Below are 25823 nucleotides of genomic sequence, written 5' to 3' on the forward strand. Positions count from 1 at the left end.
CTTGAGAAATGGATTTTGTTTGAGGGTTTAACAAAGGTGTTTGGAGACCGTGGCTTTTATGGGAAGAAGACAACCAGCTTCCAAATTTATATGATGATCAAATCTGCTCAACACAGAGCAGCTGGAGGAACCCGGGCTCTGGGAGAGACCTGGGGGTCCTCACACCCAGTCTATGACACTCCATCCAATGACCTCCTAGTGCCAAGTCTCAGTGCTCGGTGTCACTGTGGACTTTTTAAAGGACTGGGCAGCCACCAGCTTACTCAGCTATGGCAAGAATGCAAGCAGTTCCCAACCTACAAACCACTACTAGCACTTTTTTCACAAGAAAATAGATACAGAAAGTATATCTGCAGAAACTATTTCATAACCAACCTACCAAATCCTTTGAACTCATAATATGCATGAACTGGGGTAAAAATAGGGTTTTTTCAGTGCTAAGAACATCATTTCTACTGGCCATTAAAAAAAATAAAAAAGTTCTGCTTTCCAAGCAACACACAAAGAAATGGTAGAAACAGGTTCATAAGTTTGGGTGACACGGTGATATGGTCGCATGCATCACTGGGCCTACCAAGCTGTCATTACATACAATGACCGCAGGCATGGTGTTCAGTCTACACTGCTTTTCTGTCTACACTTTTTCAGGGTGTTTCCCTTGCTAGCAGACCTCAGTTGACCCTTTTCACTGCTATCAGAGACTAAGCCTCTCTCTTCCCACTTGAAATTGACTATTTCTGGCTGAATAAAGAGGGTTGAAGAACTGACGAGCCATGCTTGTTCGAACTGTGTATAGATGCCCATCAAGAGCCTCTCAGGAGGGGCCCGTGGCCCCTGCAACACACGTGGGCTTCACCTTCACCACAACTGCTGTGACGGTCCAGAGGCCCTGACCACATATTCCAGGGCTGGAAAGGCTGCAGCGTTCCAGACAAGAGCAATTCTGTTGTCAACAGGTCAGCAAGATGGAAAGAAAACCCACCTGGGAATAACCAATGACGTTCCCCTTGTCATCGAGCACATTAAAATTGATGATGGGACCCTGAATCTCTGGGCTGCTGAACTCGGAGTCGCTGTAAATCCGTACCACGGGGGCTCCGTTGGGGTACCGGAGAGAGGACAGGGCAGTGTAGGTGTACCGGGCCAAGGTAAAGGTGTGCTGCTTTATATTCTCCATTCCACCTCAAAAACAATTACGAAATGTGATACTAAGGACGTCATTTCTACTTGTCATAAGAAAAGAGTTCTGAGTTCCAGGCATTAACTTTATATAAAATTATTAACTTTATGTATAACATTATATGTAAGTATTAACTTTACATAAAATTTACTCACTCATCTTTAAGAATACAGGATCATTATAACTGGCACATTTAGACCTGATATTAATGATTTTAAATACTTGTAAATATTTGGTACTGCCCTTGTGATAAATGTTTAGGTCTTTGGTACTAAACAACAGTTTACCATTGCTGAATTGTTCCATAGGAATTCATGACATCCTCTTTTTTTTTTTAAATATATAATGTTACTTAAGCATTCAGAGAATTTAGATCTTTTAGTAGCAGAGAGCAAAAATGTACAATCTTGTCTTTAAATGTATCATTCTTATGCTGTTTGTTTTTGTTAATGTTTAAATCATTTTAGCATAATACAAAGCAACTAAGGATATATGCTACAATATGAATAAACTTTTAAAACTTTGTGCTGGTGAAATAAGAGAGACAAGAAGGACGAACCTTGTATTATTCCTCTTATATAAGGTAACTAGAGTAGGCACATTTATAGAGACAGAAAGGAGAACAAAGGTTATTAGGGGCTAGAAGGAGGGTAAATGGGGAGCTGTTGTTTAATGGGTAGAGTTTCAGTTGGGATGGTGAAAAAGTCCTGGAGATAAATAGTGGGGATGGAAACACAACAATGTGAATGCACTTAATGCCACTGAAATGTGCACTTAAAAGTGACTAAACTGGTGATTATATATAAATCTCAATCTTAAAAAAAAAAAAAAAAAAAAAAGACAATTAAGTTAGAAAAACCAGGGTTTGCTTTATTGGAAAACTGATATTGTCACTCCGCTTTCGAACATGCCCCTGGCCCAGTCAGACCCTGTCACTTGTGTTTTGGGTACAATGTTAATATCTTTCCTCGGAAAGGGCTCATTTCTCAATGTCTGCCTTGATGATCTCCTTTTTTTCCCGAATGATGCCCACTCACTACCCTGCAGGGCAATCCTCTCTCCCCATGAATCCTGTCTGTCCCCAGTGTTGGGCTAAGGCTGCAGACCTGTAGTGTCCCATTATTGTAACTAGAGAAAGAGAAAGAACTGCCTAACCACTGAGCCATGCCCCTAGTTCACCACAGCACCATCTCCATATGGGTGGTATGAGCAGTGACACCCAGCTCTAGAAGTGCAGCCAGGAGCACAGCAGGATGGTGGATACCTGGCTCACCAGACAGGTTCTCCCAGTCACAAACCTTTGCGTCAAGCCTCATGAATGGAAGTAGCATCTGTCTGTGTGTCCTCCTACGGTGAGTGCCCCCATCTGCCCACACACCCTAAGCACTTGTCCAGAGGAAAATGTGCATCGTTGCCAAAGCCAGCAGCAGACCAAGTGGTTGGAAGGTCGGGGTTATTAGCTGTTAGTATGTCCTGCGTTTAAATCCTGGTCCTCCCAATTTACCAGCTCCCTGACACTGGGAGGGCGTGTAAGCTCCTTCATGGACAAAGTAGGCTGGGCATCTAGCTCCCCAGTGGGGCTGCAGCAAGAATCCAGCAAGGTAAGAGCTGAATAAGGTATCAGGATCTGTAACCATTCCCCACCCAGGAACCCAGGATGTCTCCTCTGCTTCTGTGAAGCTATTAATCTCCTGACTCGGGATGTCTCTAACCTGTTAAAATCTTCTCTTAACAGACAAAAAACCAAAAGCCTCAGTTTCTTGCTTCTGTCTCAGTTGCTATTCTGAAATTCTTTAGAATCAGCCTGAACTGCATTTATTGTCCCACTGCCGTGTACCAGTCACTGGCACAGACTCTCCTTCCTCTGAACCACATACGTGCTGGGGCTCCCTTGAGGACACAGGCAACAGGAGCAAATTCCACAGGAATAAAAATGTCCCCCTACCTGTGAGGCGCTCTAGGGCATCAAATCCATGTTTTAGTGCTATCACATCAAGGAACGAGACGGTGCCATCTTCAAACCTGTAACCAGGGTGAGGGGAACAAGGTCAAGCTGTGGCCCACGTCTCCATGTGCATTTTGTGGTACGTAACGAGGTTTCACTTCTCAGCTCAGCCGCCATCTATGAGAACCTTCTCTCCGCTGCCTGAGAAGCCATCACTCTCTCCCCCTCAGGACAGAGGGCTCGGCACAGCCCGTCAGGCTGCCTCCGTCCCTGACCCACTCTGCAGCTTTCTCAGGATAACTGGCAGCAGTGACAAAAGGCCCTAAAAGATAGTCACCATCTTGAGACATTAACAGGCGGAGAGATGCTTTGCTGCCCCAGGAAGACTTTAGACTTGACAAAACTTCAGGTGCTGTGAGCTCTTGAAATACTGCACTTGACCCCAAGAGAGCACCACTGACAGGGCATCAGTTCAGTGTGATCTGTTGGGATTCTGAACAAGAATCTGTGATTCCAAAGTCTATAGAACCACAGGCTTCAGTTTAAAAAAAGAAAAAAAAACATTATTAGGCTCTCAATAGAGCAGATGTACCTCTCCCTGCTTATCAAGGTATTTATATGTTGACCTTTTAATGTACTGTGTGTGGACACTGTCCTAGGTGCTAAGGATGCGGCAGTGAACATGACACGTAAAACCCCTGCCCTCACAGAGCTTCCTTTCTCCTAAGGGCACAGAAACAAGGAACAATGAGCAACCAACACGCAGACAGAGAAGCCAAATACACAACAAGCCAGGTGGTAACAAGTGCAACAAAGGTGAGTAAACCAGAGGGCTGGCGGCTGCTTTAGACGACAGCAGGGGAGGTCCTCTCTGAGGGAGATCTTTTTTTTAAAGAGTTTATTTATTTATTTTTAGAAGGAGGGAAAGGGAGGGAGAAAGAGAGGGAGAGAAACATTGATCGATGTGTGAAAGAAACAATCGGTTGCCTCTCGCATCCCCAAACTGGGGACCTGGCCCACAACCCAGGCCTGTGCCCTGACTGGGAATCGAACCAGCAACCTTTCAGTTCACAGACCAGCACTCAATCCACCGAGCCACGCCAGCCAGGGCCAAGGGAGCTCATTTGAGCAGAAACAGAGTGGAGGTAAGGGAGTCGGGGAAACCGCTTATTATGAAACAGCTAAGTTCACAGTTTCAGAGTGAATTCATTCCAGGGAGAGGGTGCTGCAAACACCCTGAGCAAGCGGAGCCTGGCACAACCACCGAACAGGAACTGGGGCCTGAAGGGAGCGGGCGGGGTGGAGAGTGGTAGGACATACAGTCAGAACTTCCACCCTGGATGAGATAACAGAGGCTCGAGGGTTCTGAGCAGAAAGGAGTGACAAGTGGGATCTAGACCTTGACAAGACACCTCTGGCTGCTGCAAAAGTGATAGGGAAACTGGGAGACAGTGAGGAGGTTTCAGCAAGGATGAAGGATGGTGAAAAACAGCTGCCTGATACAAGTTGAAGCTTTTAATGGGAATATTGTGTGTTTTATTTTAATACTCTAGGGATAAGATTTGCTCAATATATTGTTATTGCAATATGAATTTCCTTATAAAACTAAAGGTAATTAATAGACAAACAGAATTAATAATGAATCAATAATGAACAAACTATTAATTGATGAATCACTAATGAATTAGTACATAAGCTTTAATAAATTAAACATTATTAGTTAATAACTTGTTATTAATTGGTCAATAATAAATATTTATTAATCAATAATTAATAGACTTTTAGGGGAAAAGGAAGGTTGTTTGTTTCCATCAAAGGTTATCAAATAGAAAAGATTAACACATGGTCCAGGTAAGATGTTTAAGAAACATTTAGGTTGGGTATTAAATTTCTTGAGTTCTAGTCCTAAATTCACAAGAAAAAAATTAGGCTTCTAATTGTAAATAAAGATATCAGCTTTTTGGGAATCTTGGTGTGGCACCTGTTGTACGTAAGGCAACCCATCCAAATAGAAGGAAAGTGGTCTGATCCAGCCCAGCCCACCAACACCCTGCCTGGAATGAGCTGCCCCACTTCTCTCTGCCTTCACTTGTCCTGTTGGCTCAATAACGTCTGGCTTGCCACCCTGGCCGGTGTGGCTCAGCTGGTCGGAGTGGCATCCAGTAACCAAAAGGTTGTGGGTTCAATTTCTGGCCAGGGCACATACTGAGGTTGTGGGTTTGGTCCCTGGTCCAAGCCCAGGCGCATGCGACCCCTGGTGGTTGAATGATCCCTGGTCCCGGCCGGTATGGGAGGCAACCAATCAATGCTTCTCACTCTCATTGATGTTTCTCTCTCTCCCTTCCTCTCTCTCTAAAAGCAATGGGGGTGGGGGGGGGGTGAGTCCTCAGGTGAGGATTTTAAAAAAAAAAAGTTTCGGTTGTTATTTTGTTCTGCCTTTAATTTATATGTTGTGCCTATCTTTCTATTCTCACTTAGTCATATTACATGCTATATTATCACACTTGAATTCAAAAGGTTTTACATTACTTTTCCTGTTTTAGAATCCCCCACCTATGGAGAAATTCTAAATTTGAAAAAAAGACATTAAATAACCTTACAACACATGGATGCCAATTCCATCTTGGTGCTTTCACCTATATTAACTCTTAAAAATTGTATCCTTTTAGAAACCCACTTTATGGGGAAAATAGGAGGGGCAGAGATCAAGCCACATGCCCCTGTTGCCACAGCTGGTGTGTGGTGAAGCCAGGATTCACTCTCCAGCAAACCACCTCTTGGGGCCTACACACTTAACCAGTAACTACTGTCACAACCCTCTCTGAAGGACTCTTGAGCCTGCACCTGTGTCTGTGGGGGACCTGACCCACTTCCCCATGCAGGCCCCAGGCCTTCTCAGACACCAGCAGGTGGCCCAGCCTGTCCCAACCCCATGTCCCCTCCTGTTGGAAGCAGCAGGACCCTGATTCAGCTCCCCTTTCCACCCTCTCACATACTCAGCCTTGTAGGTGCCAGTCATCGCCATCCGGGAAATTCCTGAACATAACCCGCATCGCCTGCCCCACGGACCACCAGAGGCCTGTGCCATTTGGTGACAAGTAGCTGCCTGCCCTCCAGTGTCCTCTGTAACTCACAGCGGGGCTCGCAGAGGCTGCTGTCAACTGTGCCCCACAACCCTGGTGGCCTCTGATTAACTGATTCCTCTTATTGACGCAGGCCAAGCTGAGCTGACTCGAACTGCTGTAAACCAGCTATGCTGTCAACATGATGCACACTTGTTCAGAATCTCTTAAATCATCACTTTAATTGACACCTCTTGTCAGCACTCTGTGCAAAGGCCAGGCGGCCCACCCCCCTCACCCTCTGGAGAACCTTTCCCCTCTTTTGCTTGCAGCCCTTGTCCCCCTGCAGCTGAGAAGGAGACAACAAACAGGAGCAAAGTTTACCCAGGCCGGGACCTCTGCTGCCCACCTCTGAGCCCTGCCACCAGCCTTCCATCCCTGCCAGTAATGGCCAACTCCCCTGACCTCAGTGGCCCAGCCTGGTCCCCTGCACCATCCTGCAGGTGGCACAGGCCAGACCCCAGACTTGCTGAACTCTGCCCAGGCCACCCCCACGGCGAGGTTACCTTTCTGCCACCGACTGTCTCGGGATATAGAAGTCTTCTCCTGCAAGGTACGCAGCGGCTGTGCCTCCTCCAAAGTAGGTCTTCCTCAGCAGAGGAGCCGCACGCTTATGCACCAGCAGCGCGCCCAGTCCGGTGGGGAAGCCAAAGATCTTATAGAAGGAGAGGGGGATGAAATCGGCCTGGTGAACCGACAGGTCCAAAGGGGAGGTGCTCACATACGAGGCTGCATCCAGCAGCACGTACCACGTCCCAGGCGCGCTCACAGGGCACGTCCGCCCAGACTGGACGTCTCCTATCCACGACAGGGGGTATCTGGTCCCAGAAAAGTTACTCTGAGCTGGATAACAGAAGAGATGCACAAGCTGGCAGCTGGGTTTGCTGGTGGCAGCACCCCGTTTCTCTGCCAAGTACATGTCCTCAGGCCAGATCGGGATGAAAGTGGCGTTCTTGGCTCCGGCGACCGTCCGCATGCCCACCACGGAGGTGTGGTTGTCAGTGAGGTAACAGAACAAACTCCCGCTGCTCTCAGGGCCCGGGGATGCCCACGGGAAGGCCTCCGCCGCCAATTTCAGAGCAGCTGAGCTCCCGGCTGTGAAAACCACACTGTAGTCGTCTGGGGAGGTGTGGAAGTGCGCCAGGATCCTGGAAGAAACACAGCGTTGCGACAATGACTTGGTCTCACTCCACGGTCCTATGTTTGGAATTAGCTGCACTTCTACTAAATATGACATCTCTCTACCTTAACAACTAGGGGAGAAAAAAAAAAAAAAACAGATAGGCTTTGCCATCACTGTGAAGTTCGGGCAGGTACAGAGAAGGCTGTGGGAAGAGATGACAAATGGATTCAAACTGGCAAAATCACCTTGCCTCCCAAGTCCCCAGCCCCCAGAGGATAAGACAAAATTCCACCACTACCTTCACCTTAGTTGAAAACACCCCCCTGCCTCCACCCTTGGTCTACTATCTGGCTCTGATACAAGTAGCTTTAAGTCATCAACTTGTTTCACGTTGCCTTTAATATTGGCAACCCAGTATCCTTTTCAGATTGGAAAGAATTTAAAATTGTATCAATTCAAGTAACTTTAAGTACCACCTGGAAATTATTTACCGAAAACTAATTATTACATGGGGAAACTATAAAGAGCTGTTTAATGTGGGAATATTATTTTTCAAAAGGGGGGATGAATCAAACAAGATGCCTCATGAAACATGGAAAGAAAAATCAGAGAAACTATTTTTCTTCTCTCTAAAAACAAGACTTAGGACCTGGGTCACTCCTCATCACCCTGGTCCCAGGAAGCATGGCACCAGCCTGGAGCCACACACACAGCAATGCACACACTTCAGGGCGGCCTGCCTGTGCTTCTGGTGTGCCCCGCTCAGCACCTACTCATTCTCACCTTTCTGTCCTCCAACCTGATGATCTTGATCATTGTGTGTGTGGCCACTTAGCTGAACGTTATCTTTCTGAAACTAATTCAGAACCTCTGTGGGATGTGAGCAAGTGGTAGGAAGGAAGTCCTTTCACCTGGGAGTGCCCGCTCAGGCTTGCATCCCTGCCACTCACCTGTAGCGCACCTGCTCCATGGTGTCATGGGTGAGCTTGCTGCTGATGTTCTGACTGTGAGGATTACCTGGCAGGTTACAAAGATGAAGCCATCAAGTCACTCACTACTTGTATTCCGCCAAAACCCTGTCCCTCGGTTTCTCAAAAACTTAAGCATAAAATTATCATATGCCCCAGAGATTTTGTTCCTATATACTCAAGAGAAATTAAAACATATCCATAGAGTCATGCACATGAATGTTCACAGCAGCTCTGTAAAAAACATAAATGCCCATCAACTGGTGAACAGATAGATAAAATATAACATATCCACAAAATGGAAAATGATTTGGCGTTAAAAAGGAACAAGCCATTAGCTATGTCATGCATGAACCTCAAAAGCATACTAAGTGAAAGATGCCAGACTCAGAGATCACATATTGTGTGATTCTATTTATAATCTCCAGCAAAGGCAATTGTTTAGAGATGCAAAAAATAATAGATTAATGGTTGCCTGGGGCGAGGGTGAGGGGGTGGAGAGAGGTTGAGAGAATGGGGGAGCAACAGAGATCAACTGTGAATGGGCATCAGAGATCTTAGTGGGGGAATGAGAATATTTTAAATGATTTATAGTGATGCTTGCACCACTCGGTAAGGTTACTAAAGATCATTGAATTATATACTTGAAATAGGTGAATTTTATGAATATAAAATATAACAAAAAAGCTGTTAGGCAAGCAAAGCAAAAAAAAAAAAAAAAACCTCTCCTCACTAAACAATTGCAGATCCCTTTGAAAACCATGGATTAAAGTCAAGGTAAAGTGCTCCGGCCCTGGCTGGTGTGGCTCAGTGGATTGAGCGCCAGTCTTCGAACCAAAAGGTCGCCGGTTCAATTCCCTGTCACATGCCTGGGTTGCCAACCAGATCCCCAGTTCAGGGCATGCAAGAGGCAACCAATCCATATTTCTCTCCCTCCCTTTCTCCCTCTTTTCCCCTCTCTCTATAAGTAAGTAAATAAGATAAAGTGCTTCATGGGCATCTTCCCCGAGGACTGTTCCCAGATTTAAGTGTCTGCTGGCTACCAGAGCCTTAGTGTGGGCAGGACAAGGCTGTCATGAGCTGGGGCAGCCTGGTGAAGGCCAAGGGCTTGCACTCTAAAGCCAAAATGCCTAGACTCATCTCCCCACACTTCCCCCAGCTCTAGTGCTTCCTGACTACGTGGCCTCAGAGGAATTACCTGCCATCTCTGGTGCCCATTTCCTCACTTGTACAACAGGAGTCACAACAGAACCAGTACTCTAGCTTGTCATGAGAATGGAGAGATAATACAGGTGAAGCACTGGGAAGAGTACCCGAAGTGCCCTGGGTGCTTAGCACTCAGTTTATTTTGTATGTAGTGTTATTAGCCCTGGCTGGTTTGGCTCAGTGGATTGAGCGTCGGCCTGCGACCTAAGTGTCGCTGGTTGATCTTCCAGTCAGGGCACATCAGAGAAGGAAAACTCTGACTCCAAAAAACCTCCGCTGCCTTGCGGCATACCTCTTCAGGGGAAAGGCTAAGGGAGTAAACCCCGACAGAAAATCCGGAGCCGGAGTCCCTAAGGCGGTTTGACGTTGTAGTCAACACCGGCAACTCCTGCGGCGCACCTGAAACCAAGCTGTATTGACTCCGTCTTTCCCTTGGACCCTTCAGCTGCGAAGAGAGGGGGTGTCTGCTGCATGGGCAACAGCAGACCCTCCATATCACCCTGCCCAGGCTCTGTAGCTTCAGCTTCACTGGAGAGGACACTCCAGCGTCATCGCAAGATGTCGATTCAACATGGGAGGAAACAGATACCTTGTCACTCCCGAGTCGGACTGCACAACCATTCTCGGCGGTGCAGATAGACTCTTAAGAAGCTACACCATCCTCTCTCGAGACGGACGGCTGCTGGCGATGGGAGTGTTGTTATTATTATTATTATTCATTGCTATTATCATTACCACTGTTACATCTGCTGCTACTGTTATTTCAAACTCCCTTTCCAAAGCTATCACCTGATCACATTATGCTGCTGATTAACGCCTTCAGTGACTGGCCATTGTTTCTAGAATAAAGATCAAACTTGACAGGGCACCTATCAGGTACCCACCTACCATTCACACTTCCACTGCTCTCCTCCCCTCCCTCTGAGTTCCTGGGCTGGTTCCTGAAACCACAGCAGGGTCTTGGCTCATGCTGTTCCCTTTGCCTGGAAGGCCCTTCTCCTGACTCCTTTCCCTGTGAGTTCTAGCATCAACCCCACTGCTAAGAAAATTTCCCTGACCCTCACACTGCCACCCCACTGTCACTCAGCAGATCCAGACCCCTATGGCACCAGAGGCCTTCACACAGTTGGTAATTTACATTTATCTGGAGATCACTTGATTAAGGTCTTGCCTTGACTAGACCAGAGTCCAGAGTCCATGAAGGCAGGGACTTTTTTGCCATCTGTACCATGCCCCCGGCACCAGAGTGGCTGTACAAATATTTATGGAGTGAATGAATGAATGAACGCTCCTCCTGTTGTCCCACTCTCTGCACAGTGTTAGTCCTACAGGGTCATCACACCACCAAATATAGCGCCTTGTACCTCTTTGCCCTTCTTGACACAGACCCCTTCTTCTGGAAGTAACCCATGTGTCCCTGACCCAGTTCCCGCATCCTGGCAGCACATGTGTTCCAGGGAATGACAAGTGTTTGCCTTATGCCCTCTTTGTCATGCTTTTTCAGCTCTGGGCATCAGGCTCAGCCCCATTCTATTAACCCCGTCTTTATTAAGCAGAGATATATCACCTGAATGAAGCTGGCTAATGTTCAATGCAAAAAATCAGTTATGGTGTGTTTATCTTTACCATAAACATTTTCCAGGAGATCGTGAGTGAAGCTTGTGAGTTGGCTCTGCGGGAACAAGGTGGCTCCTGCGTGGTCAAGGTAGACAGCTCCTGAAAGCACAAAATAAAACTGTGGTTATTTTTCAAAGGTTTTCCACACATTTTACTAAAGCTGGTTTGTGTGAGCTTCAGTAGTGCCCATTTGATGCATTTAGATGTAACACAAGGCCCTCATATCTCCCAGCCTCTCAATATGTGCTTCTTAATCTGAGTGGAAACATGGGCAACGGAAGAACGGCATATGTAATGACCTTTAGAGCCCTGAGAGAGCCTCCCTGATTAACCAGCTCTCTTATGAACCTAGAAGAACATCTCACATGGAGGAGGAGCCCAACAGACATCTGTGATCAGTGACAGTAAAGCTAGTTCACCTGTGACTCACATCCTCTTCTGGAGTCTCTGTGCAGCTTCCCTGGTGTGTGAGCCCCGATTCCGCTTTCACATAATGAGCTCTGCACCCCTAGGAAGCTTTGAGAGCTTCAGAAAATCCTAGTGCATAATTTAAATGATCCTTCCGGCCTCTCTCATAAACCAAGAAAGTCAAATTTAGATGAGAGGAAGATATCAAGGTTTACCCATCAGGTGGCCAAGATCAAACGGTTGAATAACTCACTGCGTGGGTGAGGGTGTCAGGAAACAGGCCCACTTGTACGTGGCTGGTATGAGGGCAAATTGGTACAACTCCTTTATGGACAGCAATTAGGTAGTATTGGTATCACTTTAAAATGCAAACTCTCTTTGACCCAGCTTATTCCTCTAGAAATTGATCTTATAAATATCTGCTTTTATGAAATGGCCTGTCTGTGAGGATATTCAATGCAGCATTGTCTGCCAAAGCAAAAAATCAGAAATGACTTCAATGTTCATCACCATGCATTTAAAATAAAGACTTATTGTACATCCATCTGGCACTTTAAAAGTACTGACATGGAACAAACTCTGAGATACATTTTCAAAGCATACAATGTAAATAGATTTATTCAACTTCCGGTCAAGATGGAGGCATAGGTAGACAGCCTTTGCTTTCTCCCGCAACCATAGAAATTACAACCAAATCTCAAAAACAAATAACAACCAGAACTGTGAAAAAAATCAAGATATATGGAAGTCCAACAACCAAGGAGTAAAGAAGCTATATTCATCCAGACATGTAGGAGAGGTGGAGTTACAGAGAAGGGGTGGAGAGTTGGTGTGGTGTGGCTTGGAGAAGAAGCCACAGGCCAGACCGCACAGCCCAGGGTTCCAGCACTGGAAAGATAAACCCCCATTACCTCCAGCTGTAAAAACCAGTGGGGGTTGGAGTGGTGGAAGAAACTCCCAGATTTTTCCCATTTAAAGGGCCCACGTGGTCTTAGAACATAAACAAACCCCAGGGAAGCAGCCGGAAGGGTGGCAATAGCATATGGGAAGTGGGTGAAGTGACTGGAAATGGGGCGCATGCCAGCCAAATCACCAGAAGCCAAATAGTGGCACTGTCCCCTCTCCAAGCCTCCCACCACACACAGAGCTACAAAGCAATGAAGCAGGTGGCACCACCCTGGGAATTACCTAAGGTTCTGCCTCACACAATTTACAGGTGCCTTTGCTACATAGGCCATGCTACTAAGACAGGGAGTGAAAATAGCTCTACCTAAGACACAGAAACAAACACAGGGAGGCTGCCAAATTGAGGAGGCAAAGAAATATGGCCCAAATGAAAGAACAGAACAAAACCCCAGAAAAAAAGAACTAAACATAACAGAAATAGCCAAACTATCATATGCAGAGTTCAAAATACTGGTGGAAAGGATGCTCAGAGAACTCACTGAGTATGGGCAAAAAAATAAAGGAAGAAATAAAAGTTACACAAAGTGCAATAAAGAAAAATATACAGCGAACTGACAGTGAAGAGAAGGAAGCTGGGGTTCAAATCAATGATTTGAAATAAAAGGAAGAAATAAACATTTGACCAGAACAGAAAGAAGAATGCAAAAGAATGAGGAGAGGCTTAGGAACCTCTGGGACAACTTTACATGTACCAACATCCAAATCATAGGCGTGCCAGAAGGAGAAGAGGAAGAGCAAGAAATTGAAAACTTACTCAAAAAAATAATAAAAGAAAACTTCCCTAACTTGGTGAAGGAAAGCACAGAGAGTCCCAAACAAGTTGGACTCAAAGAGGTCCACACAAAGATACATCATAATTAAAATGCCAAATATTAAAGATAAACAGAGAATCTTAAAAGCAGCAAGAGAAAAAAAGAGAGTTACCTACAAAGGAGTTCCAATAAGACTATTAGCTGATTTCTTAAAAAAAAAAAAAAAAAAAACTCTGTAGGCAAGAAGGGACTGGCAAATATTCAAAGTGATGAAAATCAAGGAACTACAACCTAGATTACTCTATCCAGCAAAGCTATCATTTAAAATGGTAGAGCAGATAAAGTGCTTCCCAGACAAGGTAAAGCTAAAGGAATTCATCATCACCAAGCCATTATTATATGAAATGTTAAAGGGACTTATTTAAGAAAAAGAAGATCAAAACTATGAATATTAAAATGACAACAAACTCACAACTATCAACAACTGAAACTAAAAAGCGAAAACAAACTAAGCAAACAACCAAAACAGGAACAGAATCATAGGTGTGGAGATCATTTGGAGGGTTATCAGCTGGGGAGGGCAAAGGGGAGAATGGGGGAAATGGGGCAAAGATTAAGAAGCATAATTGGTAGGAACAAAATAGACAAGGGGATGTTAAGAATAATATAGGAAAGGGAGAAGCCAAAGAACCTACATGCACAATCCATGGACATGAACTAAGGGTGGAGGTTACTGGAGGGAAGAGGGGTACTGGGTGGAGGGGGCAAAGGGGAGGAAATTGGAACAACTGTAAGAGCATAATCAATAAAATATACTTTATAAAATTTACTACAAAGCAAAAAATAAAAAATAGATTTATTCATCCTTTCATTCACTAAAATAATATTTTTTTCTCTGCAGGATGGTTTTTTTTTCTTTAATAACAGCTTTATTGGGATATTATTCACATATCATACAATTCACCCTTTTAAAGTATACAATTTAGTGGTTTTAGTATATTCATAAAGTTGTGTAACCATCACAACTAATTTTAGAACTTTTCATGCCAAAAAGACACCCTATACACATTACCAATCACTTCAAATCCACCCAGTCCCAGCCCTGGCAGCCACAAATCTCCTTTGTGTCTACATATTTGCCTATTCTGGGCATTTTATATGAATGAAATCATACAATATGTTGCCTTCTGTGTCTGGCTTCTTTCACTTAACATAATATTTTCCAGGTGCATCCACATTGTAGCCTGTATCAGAACTTCATTCCTTTTTATGACTAAATGGTATCCCAGTGTATGAATATACCACATTTGTTTATCCATTCACCTGCTGATGAAATTTGGGTTGTTTCCACTTTTTTCTCTATTATAAATAATGCTGCTTTGAATATTTGTGTACAACTTTTCTCCCAATCAGTGGGGTGTCCTTTCACTTTTTTTATTGTATCCGTTGAAGCATTAAAGTCTTAATTTTGATGGAGTCCAATTTGTCTATTTTTGTTGTTATTATTGCTTGTACTTTTGGTGTCATAAGAAACCATTGTCTAATCTAACATCCTGATAATTTATGCTTATGCTTCTAAGAGTTTTATGCTTTTTTCTCTAAGATTTAGGTCTTTGATTCATTTTGAGTTAAATTTTAATATAGTGTGAGGTAGGGATCCAACTACGTTCTTTTGCTTGTGGATATCGAGTTGTTCTAATACCATTTGTTGAAGAGGCTATTCTTCCTCCTGTTACAATAGATAGTCTTGGCATCCTGTCAAAAATCGATTGACCATAGCTGTATGGGTTTATTTCTGGACTTACAATTCTACTTCATTGGTCTGTGTGACTATCTGTATGCCAGTACCACAGGATCTTGATTACTGATACTTAGTATAAATTTTACTTACTATACTTTTATGAAAACTGTGAGTCCTTCAACTTTGTACTTTAAGATTGCCTAGGCTATTCTAGGTCTCTTGCATTTCTATATGAATTTTAGGATTATTTTTGTGACTTTCTGCAAAAAAGTACCTGAGATTTTTATAGGAATTACATTGAACCTGTAGGCCAATTTGGGGAACATTGGCATTTTACAAATATTAAGTTTTCCAATCCATGAATACAGTATGTCTTTGCATTTATTTAGATCTTTTTTTATTTCTTTCAATGCTGTTGTGTAGTTTTCAGTATATAAGTCTTATCCTCTTTTGATAAATTTATTCCTATGTATTTTGTTCTTTTGATGCTTTCATTTATTTTATTTTCATTGTGTTCATTGCTAGTGTGTAAAAATTGAAATAATGTTTGTGTATTGACTTTGTATTCCACAACCTTGCTGAACTTGCTTTTTAATCCTTGTAGTTTTGTGTGTGGATTCCTTAAGATTTTTCTGTATATAAGATTATGTTATCAGCAAGTAGAAATGTTTTACTTCTTGGCTTCCAATCTGGGTGGTTTTTATTTCAGTTTCTTGCCAAATGATCCAGGCTAGAACCTCTAATGCAATGTTGAATAACAATGGTGAGAACAGACATCCTTGTCTTGTTCCTGATCTTAGAGGTAAAGCTTTTTTCAGTCCTTCACTATTAAGTATGGTGTTAGCTGTGTTTTTTATTTTATTTTTATTTTATTTTATTTTACAGATGACTTTCATCAGGTTGATTAAATTTCCTTTTAGTCCTAGTTTATTGCATGTTTTATCATGTAAATGTATTATCTAGTCCTGGAAATTAGTATTAAAATAATGTTTTCTTTTACTGAAGGTTCAGAAATACAAAGGTACATAACCAAAAGAGAGGCTTCAGTCCACCTAGGCATTGGGAAAGATGCTCGTGTGAGGCCCCAGTGTACATGTAAAACCTGAGGGGCTGCTGGAGGCACCACACACTCTGCCCACTGACTCCTGCAGAGCCAGGAAGCCATTTGGGAGAAGGCTGCATTGGCCTTTGGTCCATTACTTTACATTACAAAACAAGGCAGCCATGCTAAATCAGCTAGAGATCTTAGGAGAAGGTCAGCCAGCACAGTGGTTAACACTGCACAATCCAAGTCAACCAACCTTCATTGAATCCTGCTCCACCACTAGTCATTCTGGGTCCCTGTTCCTTCATCTGCAACTGGGGTGAGAGTTACACAAGTTGGTGTATGACAGTCCAGTGTCTGGCACACATTCCATAGGGTTTGGCTGTTATTAGAAGTAGGTGAATTACCTAAAACCAATTAGTATTAGGTCTTTAACAAAGGAAATTTCAGTGTCTCTTCAGGCCATGCTCCTTCAGGTCTCAGTTCCATTCAGGGGGAGGGGCCATCAACTCCTGAAGCTTCAAGAACCACTTGAACCACAACTGTATATTCAAAATACTCGCTTCACCGAGACAGATTTTCCCATCCCATTGATTAGGCAAAATATTTCAGACTTAAATGTTAAGCATTTAATTATCCAGAGCTACAACTTGACCAGAAAAATTCTCAAACCTGCAGAAAATCTAGGGGGGAAGGGGAAGGAAGAGGAAGCAAAAGTTATATATATATTTTGTTTGTTTGTTTGTTTTCCCCTTCCCTATGCAGCGGGGGAAAAGTGGATATGTTCCAATACTCCTAGTGGTGGTGGTGCAGGGGGGTGGGGGTGAGTTTAGTTCAGGAACGCCTACTTCAACCATATGGTAGAGAAAATGCTGGGAACTCGCACAAAAAAAGGATACACACACTACCACAAGTACAGACAGTCCCTGGCTTATGCTGCTTTGACTTACAATTTTTTGAGTTTATGATGGTATGAAAGCAATACATATTCAGCAGACATCATACTTTGAATTTTGAATTTTGATTTTTTTCCTGGTCTAACAATATGCAATATGATCTTCTCTTGTGATACTCAGCAGTGGCACTGAGCCATGGCTCCCAGACAGCCATTGCCATCATGAGGGTAAACAACTGATGCTCGAGTATTTTTATCATGTTAGATGATTTTGCCCAACTGTAGGTTAATGCAAGTGTTCTGAGCAGAGTAAAGGCAGGCTAAGCTAAGCTATGATGTTTGGTAGGGGTATTAAATGCATTTTCAGTTTAGGATATTTTCAATTTATGATGGGTTTATCCAGAGGTAATCCCATGGTAAGAGGAGGAGCATCTGTAATAGTAGATGTTAAAGAGGATCTGAAGCCCAGCCTGAAATCCTGGCTGTCACATGTAAATCATACATTTCAGGGGAGAAGTGCTGTTCTTTAAGGGGTAAGTGAGAAATAAGGAGGTGCCCAGAGAACACAGCTCTACTTTCCCAGGGAAGCGTAGAGGGGTCAGCCAATGATGGTGTGAGGGATCAGAGCTGGAGGGGATTAGGGGATTAAGGAGCTAAAATAATTACGGGCCTGATGATTACAGCTTCTGGGATTTGCTTCAAACGAATGGGAAGCCTACTTCCCTCCTTCTGCACCTGTGGTTGTTCATGGTATAGTCTATTTTGGTGGGTAGGAAATTTCTATAATAAAAAAGTTCAGAGAGAGAATATGGAAGCAGAGGGACAAGGGCTGTCGCACAGGCAAATGTGCCACTGTGAAGAATGGGGGGGGGGGGAGCATGCCAGCCAGAAGGTCCCTGTCCCCACTTAACCACAGACAGGGGACATCCAAAGAGGAGGCCACAGCCCTCAAAGCCCCTCAAAAAGTGTCACTAACTGCAACATAAAGAAATGACCCAAAGAGCTGGAATCAGCTACTTGATTAATGAAATGTAAATCATGGTTGCTGTTCTGCCACCAGCAAGAAGTAGTCACCAATTGTTCATCAAGACAATAAATACACTTCAAATCCAGATGCCAGCACCATGACCTGCCACTTAACCTGAGGACCATGTCACCCGTCTTGCTTGGCACACAGTTCTTAGGGCTCATGGAAGCCCCTCACCCTAGATCTCCGGCGAAAGAGACAGTCCTACTCTGGGCAGGGCTCCTGCCTTGCAGTAATGCTCTGGGAACAGCCACAGGATCAGATCGAACTTGATTTCAAATTTAACCAGACTGCTCCACCTTTGGGAATTCAGAAGCACGATGTGATCCCCTTCCTCAAGTCCAATTGACAGGCTCGCCTTGCACTCAATGCTCAGATGTTACAGTTTGCTAATTTTTCAAGCCGCCCCCCCCCCCTCCAGCGAACTGGAGTTCAGAGGCATTGTTCTAAACATGAGAAAAAGGAGGTTTCGAAAATAAAAGCTGCTTGTGAACCATCTCAGCGGACTGGAACGCAGCCTTGGGGGCGGGGGACTGCCTAGCGGCCTTAGCCTCGGTCGTGACCCAGTTCACTGACCGCCCACGCACCACTGCTGAGCCCAGACGAGCAACAGAACAGCCGGGGCCACTGCACAGTCTTGAATTTTGCCACCCCGGTTCCCCCTGGACCTTTAGAGTTGGCACTCTCGAAGAGAGAATTTAAGTCCTGTTCGCTGGGGACGGAGACAGGTGAAAAGGGTCTAGGCTGGTCCTATACCACTGAAAAGTCTAAGGAGCAAGAGTAGCAAGAAGTCTTGGGCTGCAGGTGAGAATTCAGGGAGCCGTATCCACGAATTGGACCCGTGGACGTGTCCCTCCAGGTCTTTCCAATCTAAACGCGCCCCAATTTAGATGACATCGCTCCCACCTAGAGCAGAAAGCTCCCTAGACACCGCGCCCCCCACGCTGCCCGGCCAGCCCCGCGCAGGCGGCTCCGCCGTTCTCACCTGCCAGGCGGCCGAATTCTCGCTCCCGCAGCTCGCGTAGGCTGTGCGGGCCATAGCCGTAGGCGAGTGGCCGCGTGCTGGAGTGCCGGAACCGAGCGAAGTCCAGCAGTTCGGCCCCCGGCTGCGCCTTCCCGCCGGCCATGACCCAGGCCTGCCTGCCGCGCCGTCCGGGCCCACTGGCCTTGGGAAAGCCGGCCCACACGCCCTCCGCCCCGCCACGCCCGGGCCGCGCCTCCCAGCCCCACACTGGCCCCGGGTCCGCGGCCCAGGGGCGGTGCGTCTGGGAACTGGCCGGGCTGGCTGGGCGGTGCTGACTCAAGGAGTTTCACTTTTTTCCTGCCCTTTTCCCACCCGGGGGTCAGGGGAGAGAATGCCCGTGTGTGTTGTCGCTTGGAACGGCTTCTCAACGGAACCCACGGAGATGCCCCGGGACACTCGGAACGCTTTTAGTTCTCCTTTAGCTGTGGTTCCGTGGCGAGGCTGGTGGAAGAAGCAACACATTGCGTTTTCCAGCTCGGCATCCTCTGGCGATCCTCACCACCCGACTCTCCCGGGCCCGAGCTCCCCACGGCTCCGGGACCGTCACTCTCCGTGGTGGGGCCCTAGAGTGCGGGGCAGGGCGTTCGCAGGGAAGACCTCCCGGGTTGGCGCTGCCTAGAGGAGCGTGTGCCCAGCGTTTCTGAGAACGCAGCCAAGCAAAGGGTGGAGGAGGAAAAAGATCGGGGATTCACGACGTTGGTTAATAGTCTCCGCGGCTGCGCACCGTCCGAGCCCGGTAGCTAGGAGGCGATCCGGACAAGAGTTCGTGTTCCGCTCGCTCCACCCTCGCTCCTACATCCGGATGCCGGGGGCAGAGCGGCTCTGTCCCGGGACACCACAGCGCCAAGCAGGGAGAGTCGGGCCAAACCCATGTTCGGGAAGTGTTGAGCCAGGCTCCGGGGCTGGTGGGCAGGTGCACGAAATGGGGCCCTAGCATAAAGCAGGGAACCTTCAGGTGTTATCCTAGGTGCGAAGCCCGCCTCGGGAATGGAGGGGACCATGTACTGGGGGTCCTGGCGAGGTGCACGGTGTGGAACCAAGTGAGGCAAGGGTGTGCTAAGTATGGAATTCAGATGTGAGCCGGGTGGGGGAACCCAAGGTTCTCGAAGCATACCACGGTGGGACGAGGTGGAAAGGGCGTCCACATCAAAAAACTCACCGCGTTCACTGCAGCCAGGCCCGCGGTGGTCCTGTGCGTGGGACGCTCGCAGAGTGGAATGAATGACGTGAGGCTGCGTGCGACAGACTCCTGGGCCCAGCCTCTACCTGTGTAAAGAGCGCCCGGAGGTTTCTGCCATTCGGTGGCCCATCGTGAGAGCCTTGGAGGCTCCTGGCCTACCCCCCACCCCTCGTACCAGGTCTGGAAAAGGGTACTTTTGGAGGCTACAGTGCTAGAGCTGGTACCCGGGCGCCCCTGTGCCTCTGTAGCCTCTGCCTACAAACTGTCCCACCTTCTCGGCTCCCCAGGCCCTTCCTCCACAAGCATCTCCATCCATCCCACCCCCTTCTGGCCACCTTCTGACCATACTTCCAGCAGGAACCTTGGCCCCAATCCACCGCACTTCCTCCTGTAAACATGACTTTGGTTAACAACAAAAGCTAGTGTTAAGGAGTCTTCCCTGAGTACCAGGCACTGCATTGATCACATGCACACTTTTATCTGTGCTAATAATGATTCAGCAATTAAATAAGCAGATATATGAGGTGGCTCTGACAGGTGGGGGAGCTGAGGCAAAGAAAAAGAGAGTACCTTTCTCAAATGGCACACAGAACAGACGAACTAGTACCTAGGAAGTCAGTCCACAGAACCCATCCAGGTGTGTTCAGCAACCTCTCTGGTGCTTCTGTGGTTCTCAGGCCTGTTTCCCCATCCCTAAATTGGGAGAGGGAAGAGCTAGGTCCTCCCAGCTACCTGCCACTGTGTGTGCCCCTAACCCCTCATTTTAATGCCCTACTTCCCAAGGAGGCTTTCCTCTAGGCCAGGCTTTTCCAGTATTAACTTGTACAAATCACCTGGAAGCCTACTAAAATGCAGATTCTGATTCTTTAAGTTTGGGGTAGGGCCTGAGGTTCTGTGTTTCTAACTAGCCTGGGTGATTTGGACTCTAGGGTCCATGAACTGTGCTCTGAGTGAGGACCTAGGTCATTTTCCTGGAAGTGTAAGGGGTGCCTCTCCTGGAAGTGTTCTGTGGCCAAGTAACAGATGCCAAATCCACAGGGTGCTACTTTAGGACAGGCTCGCCTAGTGAACAATCTGAATGCGCCAAATCAGAACTCTTTTTCTTTTTAATTTTTAATTTTTAATTGTGGTGAAATATATGTAAAATTTACTATCTTGGACATTTTTAAGTGCAGAGTTTAGTAGTGTTAGGTACCTTCACATTGTTGTGAAACTCATCTCCAGAGCTCTTTTCATCTTGCAAAACTGAAACCCTGTACCTATTAAATAACAACTCCTCCTTGTCCCCTCCCTGACCTCTGACAGCCATCATTCTATTTTCTGTCTCCATGAATTTGGCTGCTCTAGGTACCTCTTATAAGTGAAATCATGCTGTATTTATCTTTTTGTAACCAACCGCCTTATTTCACTAAGCATAATGTCTTCTAGGTTCATCCATGTTACAGCATGTGACAGGATTTCTTTCCTTTTTTGGCTGAATAATATCCCATTATATGTACAAGTTATGTGCTGCCCTTTGTTGATCCATTCATCCATTGATGAATACTTGGGGGATTACTTCTGCCTCTTGGCTATTGTGACTAATGAGGCCATGAATATGGGCGTACAAATCCCTCTCTCAATTCTTTTGGCTGTATGTCCAGAAATGGGATTGCTGGACTGTATAATGATTCTATTTTTAATTTTTGTAGAACAGCCATTCTGTTTTCCATAACTGCATCATTTTACATTCCCACCAACAATGTACAAAGATACCAATTTCTCTCAACTCTTACCCTGTTTTGTTTGATAGTAACTATCTTACTGGGTGTGAGGTAGCATCTCATTGTGTTTTTTATTTTCATTTCCCTAATGATTAGTGATGTTGAATATCTTTTCCTGTGCTTATTGCCCATTTGTACATCTTTGGAGAAATGTCTGTTCAAGTCCTTTGCCTGTTTTTTCAGTTGGTTTTTTTTTTTTAATTTTTATTGCTAAGTTGTATGAGTTCTTAATGTATTCTGGATAATAACCTCATCGGATGTCTGATTTGCAGTATTCTCCCATTCTATAGGTTGCCTTTTCACTGCTGTGTCCTTTGAAGACAGTGCAAAACTCTTGAAGGTCATTTTTAAAAAATCACTGAACTACAATTCAGTCTAGAAATATCTTTAAGCCCTTGGCTCTGCCTAGGGCACTTTATGCTCAGAAGGATGTGAGGCCACTGTGACAACAGCCATGTAGGAAAATAAACTATTAAATACCCAGCTGCAAGGCCCTACCACTGCTTCAGGATACGGGTGAGTATTGCAGGAGAGAGGAATGGGGTTACTTTTAACCAGAGTCCTGGGAAGTACCCCAAATGCTGGGGACACATCATCCTGAGTATGGAACCAGGTTCAGTGAGCTGGATCAGGGATGAAGACTCACCAAGGGGAAGGGATTTGAAGTAGAAAATTGGGGCTGTCTCTCCTATCTGCCCAATCTGGCCCCTAGGCACATAGTTTTCATGGTTCTCAGGTAAGACACGGCTGTAAGTAGGAGCTGAAGAGCTCATTCTCTATAAAGCTGTAAACTTTGGGTGCAGAAGCTAGTCACCTGGGACCTGAGCATGGACCAGCTCAGGCTCCTCTGAGCCCGAGGCCCGCTGCTGGACCAGGTGAGATAAGACAGTGGCAGTTCTTTACCACAGGACACTGGAGCTCAGAGTGGTGAATACATGTTAAGACATTCATTGCTGCTCTACATAGGGTGTTCTTCCAAAGCAAAATCAGGGGCAGATAAACCATGAAAGCTCACTATACAAGCCTACTAAAGCCTAAACATCTGAGCATCAGATTTGTTTTCTTGTTCTCCACAGCATCTAGCACAGTGTGTTGTCAAATATTTGGTGAATTCCAGGATAAGGCTGACCATATAGATGGCTGGCTGGCGGAGGAAGCATTCTCCAATGTAATCCACCAATGAGTAAATGGGATAATTGTCAGATCCTTCCCATATCTTGGTGGCACAAAGGGACAGGGGGAAAGAACAGGAGGAAGGAGTCAACACAGAAGGGACTCAGAAGCGGGTGGCCTGACCCAGAGGAGCTTCCCCTGAATGAACACAGGGAGAAGCCGATCCCCAGAAAAGCAAACTCAGGAAGATCTCTGCTCTGGATCCACCCACCTCTCTTGTGGTCTGCCTAGTACTGGTGGGGTCTTGTTGTTTTGAACATTATGAGTTTAGATATAATGGAGCCTTGTTCCCAACCTTGTCGTGATTCCAAGTTGCCCTTTTAGCTTCTATTGACAGGAAAGGTCTCCTGTCACTCATGGGGAGGGAGTGTGCTGGAGTTTCTCATCTTTCTTTCCACTGCCCTCAAGTTGTTGCTACCAGAGCTTTTACTCTGCTAGGCTTCAGAGAAAAACCTGCTCTATTGCTCTCTCTCACTACTTCCTGCTGTGCATGTCCTCTTCTGATTTCTCAGATACCAGAATATCTTGGTCAGCAGGTTCTTATTGTTAAGAGAGGTATTCATTTCACTCTAGCAGGAAGTACTAAATTAATTTCATTATCCAAACCAAATTCAGCCTCCTCTGAAACACCCACCCCCCATCCCAACTACTGGGAAGGAAATTTGATGCATCATAATTGCAGCCCCCAGGTACCTCCGTGATCATGAGGCTTGGGGGCTTAAGCCAGTGGGGAAGCCTCTACCATTCCTCACCTTTTAAGACCTGGCCATTATAATGGACTGTTAACCCCACTGAGATAACACCGCATACCAGCTAAACAGCAAGTTCGATAGTCGTATATCTTTCAGCCTAAGTACTGCCAAGGCACTTTCTTCTGGCTCTCCTCCCACCTCCGTACCTTCTCACCCATCGGTGGCATAGAGGCAGGTGCCCCTTAAATATCGCTATAGTCAGGGCTCTGCCCTCTCCCTGAACACTCCAGAGCTCCCGAGGGGACCCCTCCCATAAGTTGTGTCTCCAACCCTGGACGTGTCCTTCCTGAGCCCTGGGCCTGAATCTCCACTTAAGACATCCTGAACTAAGCTTTACACTGACTCCCTATGCCTGAGCCCCCGCCTCCCTGCATCCACCTGTCACCCAGTCTGACAGCTCCATGTCAGCCTGAGCCAGTCCTCCATCAGTCCCCCTTTGTCGCTGAATTCCATCACTTCTGCACCACCTGGGCCTCTGATAATCTCAGCTGAGCACATGATGACCTGCAATTAGATTTATTTCACTTCTCTGCTTCTCTTGAGATATGGCCACAAGATTAAATTTTGACCGCGGAGATTAAGCAGAACTGTGTGGACTTCCAAGATGTTTTTTTAAAGTTAGGGGCAAGCCTTTTCATATGCCTCCCTCCTTTCTGCTGGCTTGAATACAAAGATCACAGCAAGAGGCCTCTGGACAGTGAGGAAGCCACACACTGACAATGGCAGGCAGCAAAGAAAAGATCCTGAGTCCCCTGGTCACACCGAGAAGTCTGCCTGCCCCTCCTGGTCTACCTTGACTCCTTTTGTGAGAGAAAATGTCTATCTCGCATACACCAGAGAACATTTTGCATGTTCATCAGACTGAACCACCAATATTACCTCCCTTTACAGAGTTGAGGGGTAAAGCTCACACTCAGTTATAGCCAGTGAGAGCCAGGATTCAAACAATTTGATTCCTTCAGTCCAGGTTCCAACCCTCGCCTAGACTGCCATGAGAAATACATAGAATTTGTACAAAAGTTGATGTAGAAGACCTTTCACTCCAATAGACAACCCAGGATTTCCTATGGTGGTTAGGATTTCTAATTTAAGAGTGCTTCTGCCCTTTAATTTCATTCCTGAACTTGCAATCTCCCTCTAATTACCACATTCTCCCACTGGAATCAATAAGCAACTCTGCTTCCCCTGAGGCTATTGGGAAGACAGCAGTTTGGCTCCTAGCTCTCCAAAGTAAACATGTACTTGGAACAGCACCCCAATCACCTCTCCTGCACCTAGGAAAGTTGTATGGGTCAGAAGACAGCAATTGCTTAGGCTGGTGCTTGGTATCAGTCTGAACTTTGTGCTGTGAACCAAGCAGTGAAATAAGATATAGGGGCAATGGGGAAGGGTAAGTTGCAGATTCTGAAAGACTCCTCAGCTCCTCTGGAGCAAAGGTCCAAGACTGCCTTTTCATTTTAGATATTACAAATGACTATAATATGGTTCAAACAGTGCTCTTCCAGCAGATTGTGACCTGCACGTGTAAAATTACAATGTGCACTAATAAATTACAGTAGAGAGCATCCAACACCTCTGAATGCTTACTGAACCTAAGTGAATACCAAGGACGATACCTCAGAAGAAACTGGACAACTGTTTGTCTACAAACTCAACTAACAAAACAATAACCAACCATGAGCTCAATTTCTCCAAGATTAGGCCTGCTTTCGGGGAAACTTCATAGGTTGAGTTCTATGCTAGAAGAGGCTCTAAAGGACTAAGCCCACCAAATCTGCTCTGGAATCCGGCATACACAGGATCTGAAGAAATCCCTGTGTGCCAACGGGGTTAAAGACTCAGCTCCTACAGCTGATAAGGAAGGAAATAGTAGTTTGGAGTATCCTGGCTTCTGAGGTTGGGCAGCTCAGATGCTCACTGCCTTGGTGCATGCATA

At 45.7% G+C, this 25823-nt stretch overlaps 1 protein-coding gene across 1 annotated transcript in view; it reads right to left on the reverse strand.

The window, feature by feature from the left end:
• The window catches only part of MOCOS (molybdenum cofactor sulfurase), a 49056-nt gene extending 29365 nt beyond the window's left edge, over positions 1–19691 (reverse strand). The window contains exons 1-6 of the mRNA XM_090285642.1: positions 18981–19691; positions 11171–11260; positions 8321–8387; positions 6754–7395; positions 3126–3202; positions 983–1182 (exon numbers count right to left, since the gene is read on the reverse strand). Of these exons, the coding sequence (XP_090141768.1) occupies positions 983–1182; positions 3126–3202; positions 6754–7395; positions 8321–8387; positions 11171–11260; positions 18981–19122 (1218 nt within the window). The 5' untranslated portion in view covers positions 19123–19691. The remainder of the gene's footprint in view (positions 1–982; positions 1183–3125; positions 3203–6753; positions 7396–8320; positions 8388–11170; positions 11261–18980) is intronic.
• Between the last annotated feature and the right edge of the window lie 6132 nt (positions 19692–25823).

Source organism: Furipterus horrens, unplaced genomic scaffold (genome assembly GCF_987537825.1).
Source record: "Furipterus horrens unplaced genomic scaffold, mFurHor1.1.pri manual_scaffold_8, whole genome shotgun sequence".
NCBI classification, from domain to species: Eukaryota; Metazoa; Chordata; class Mammalia; order Chiroptera; family Furipteridae; genus Furipterus; species Furipterus horrens.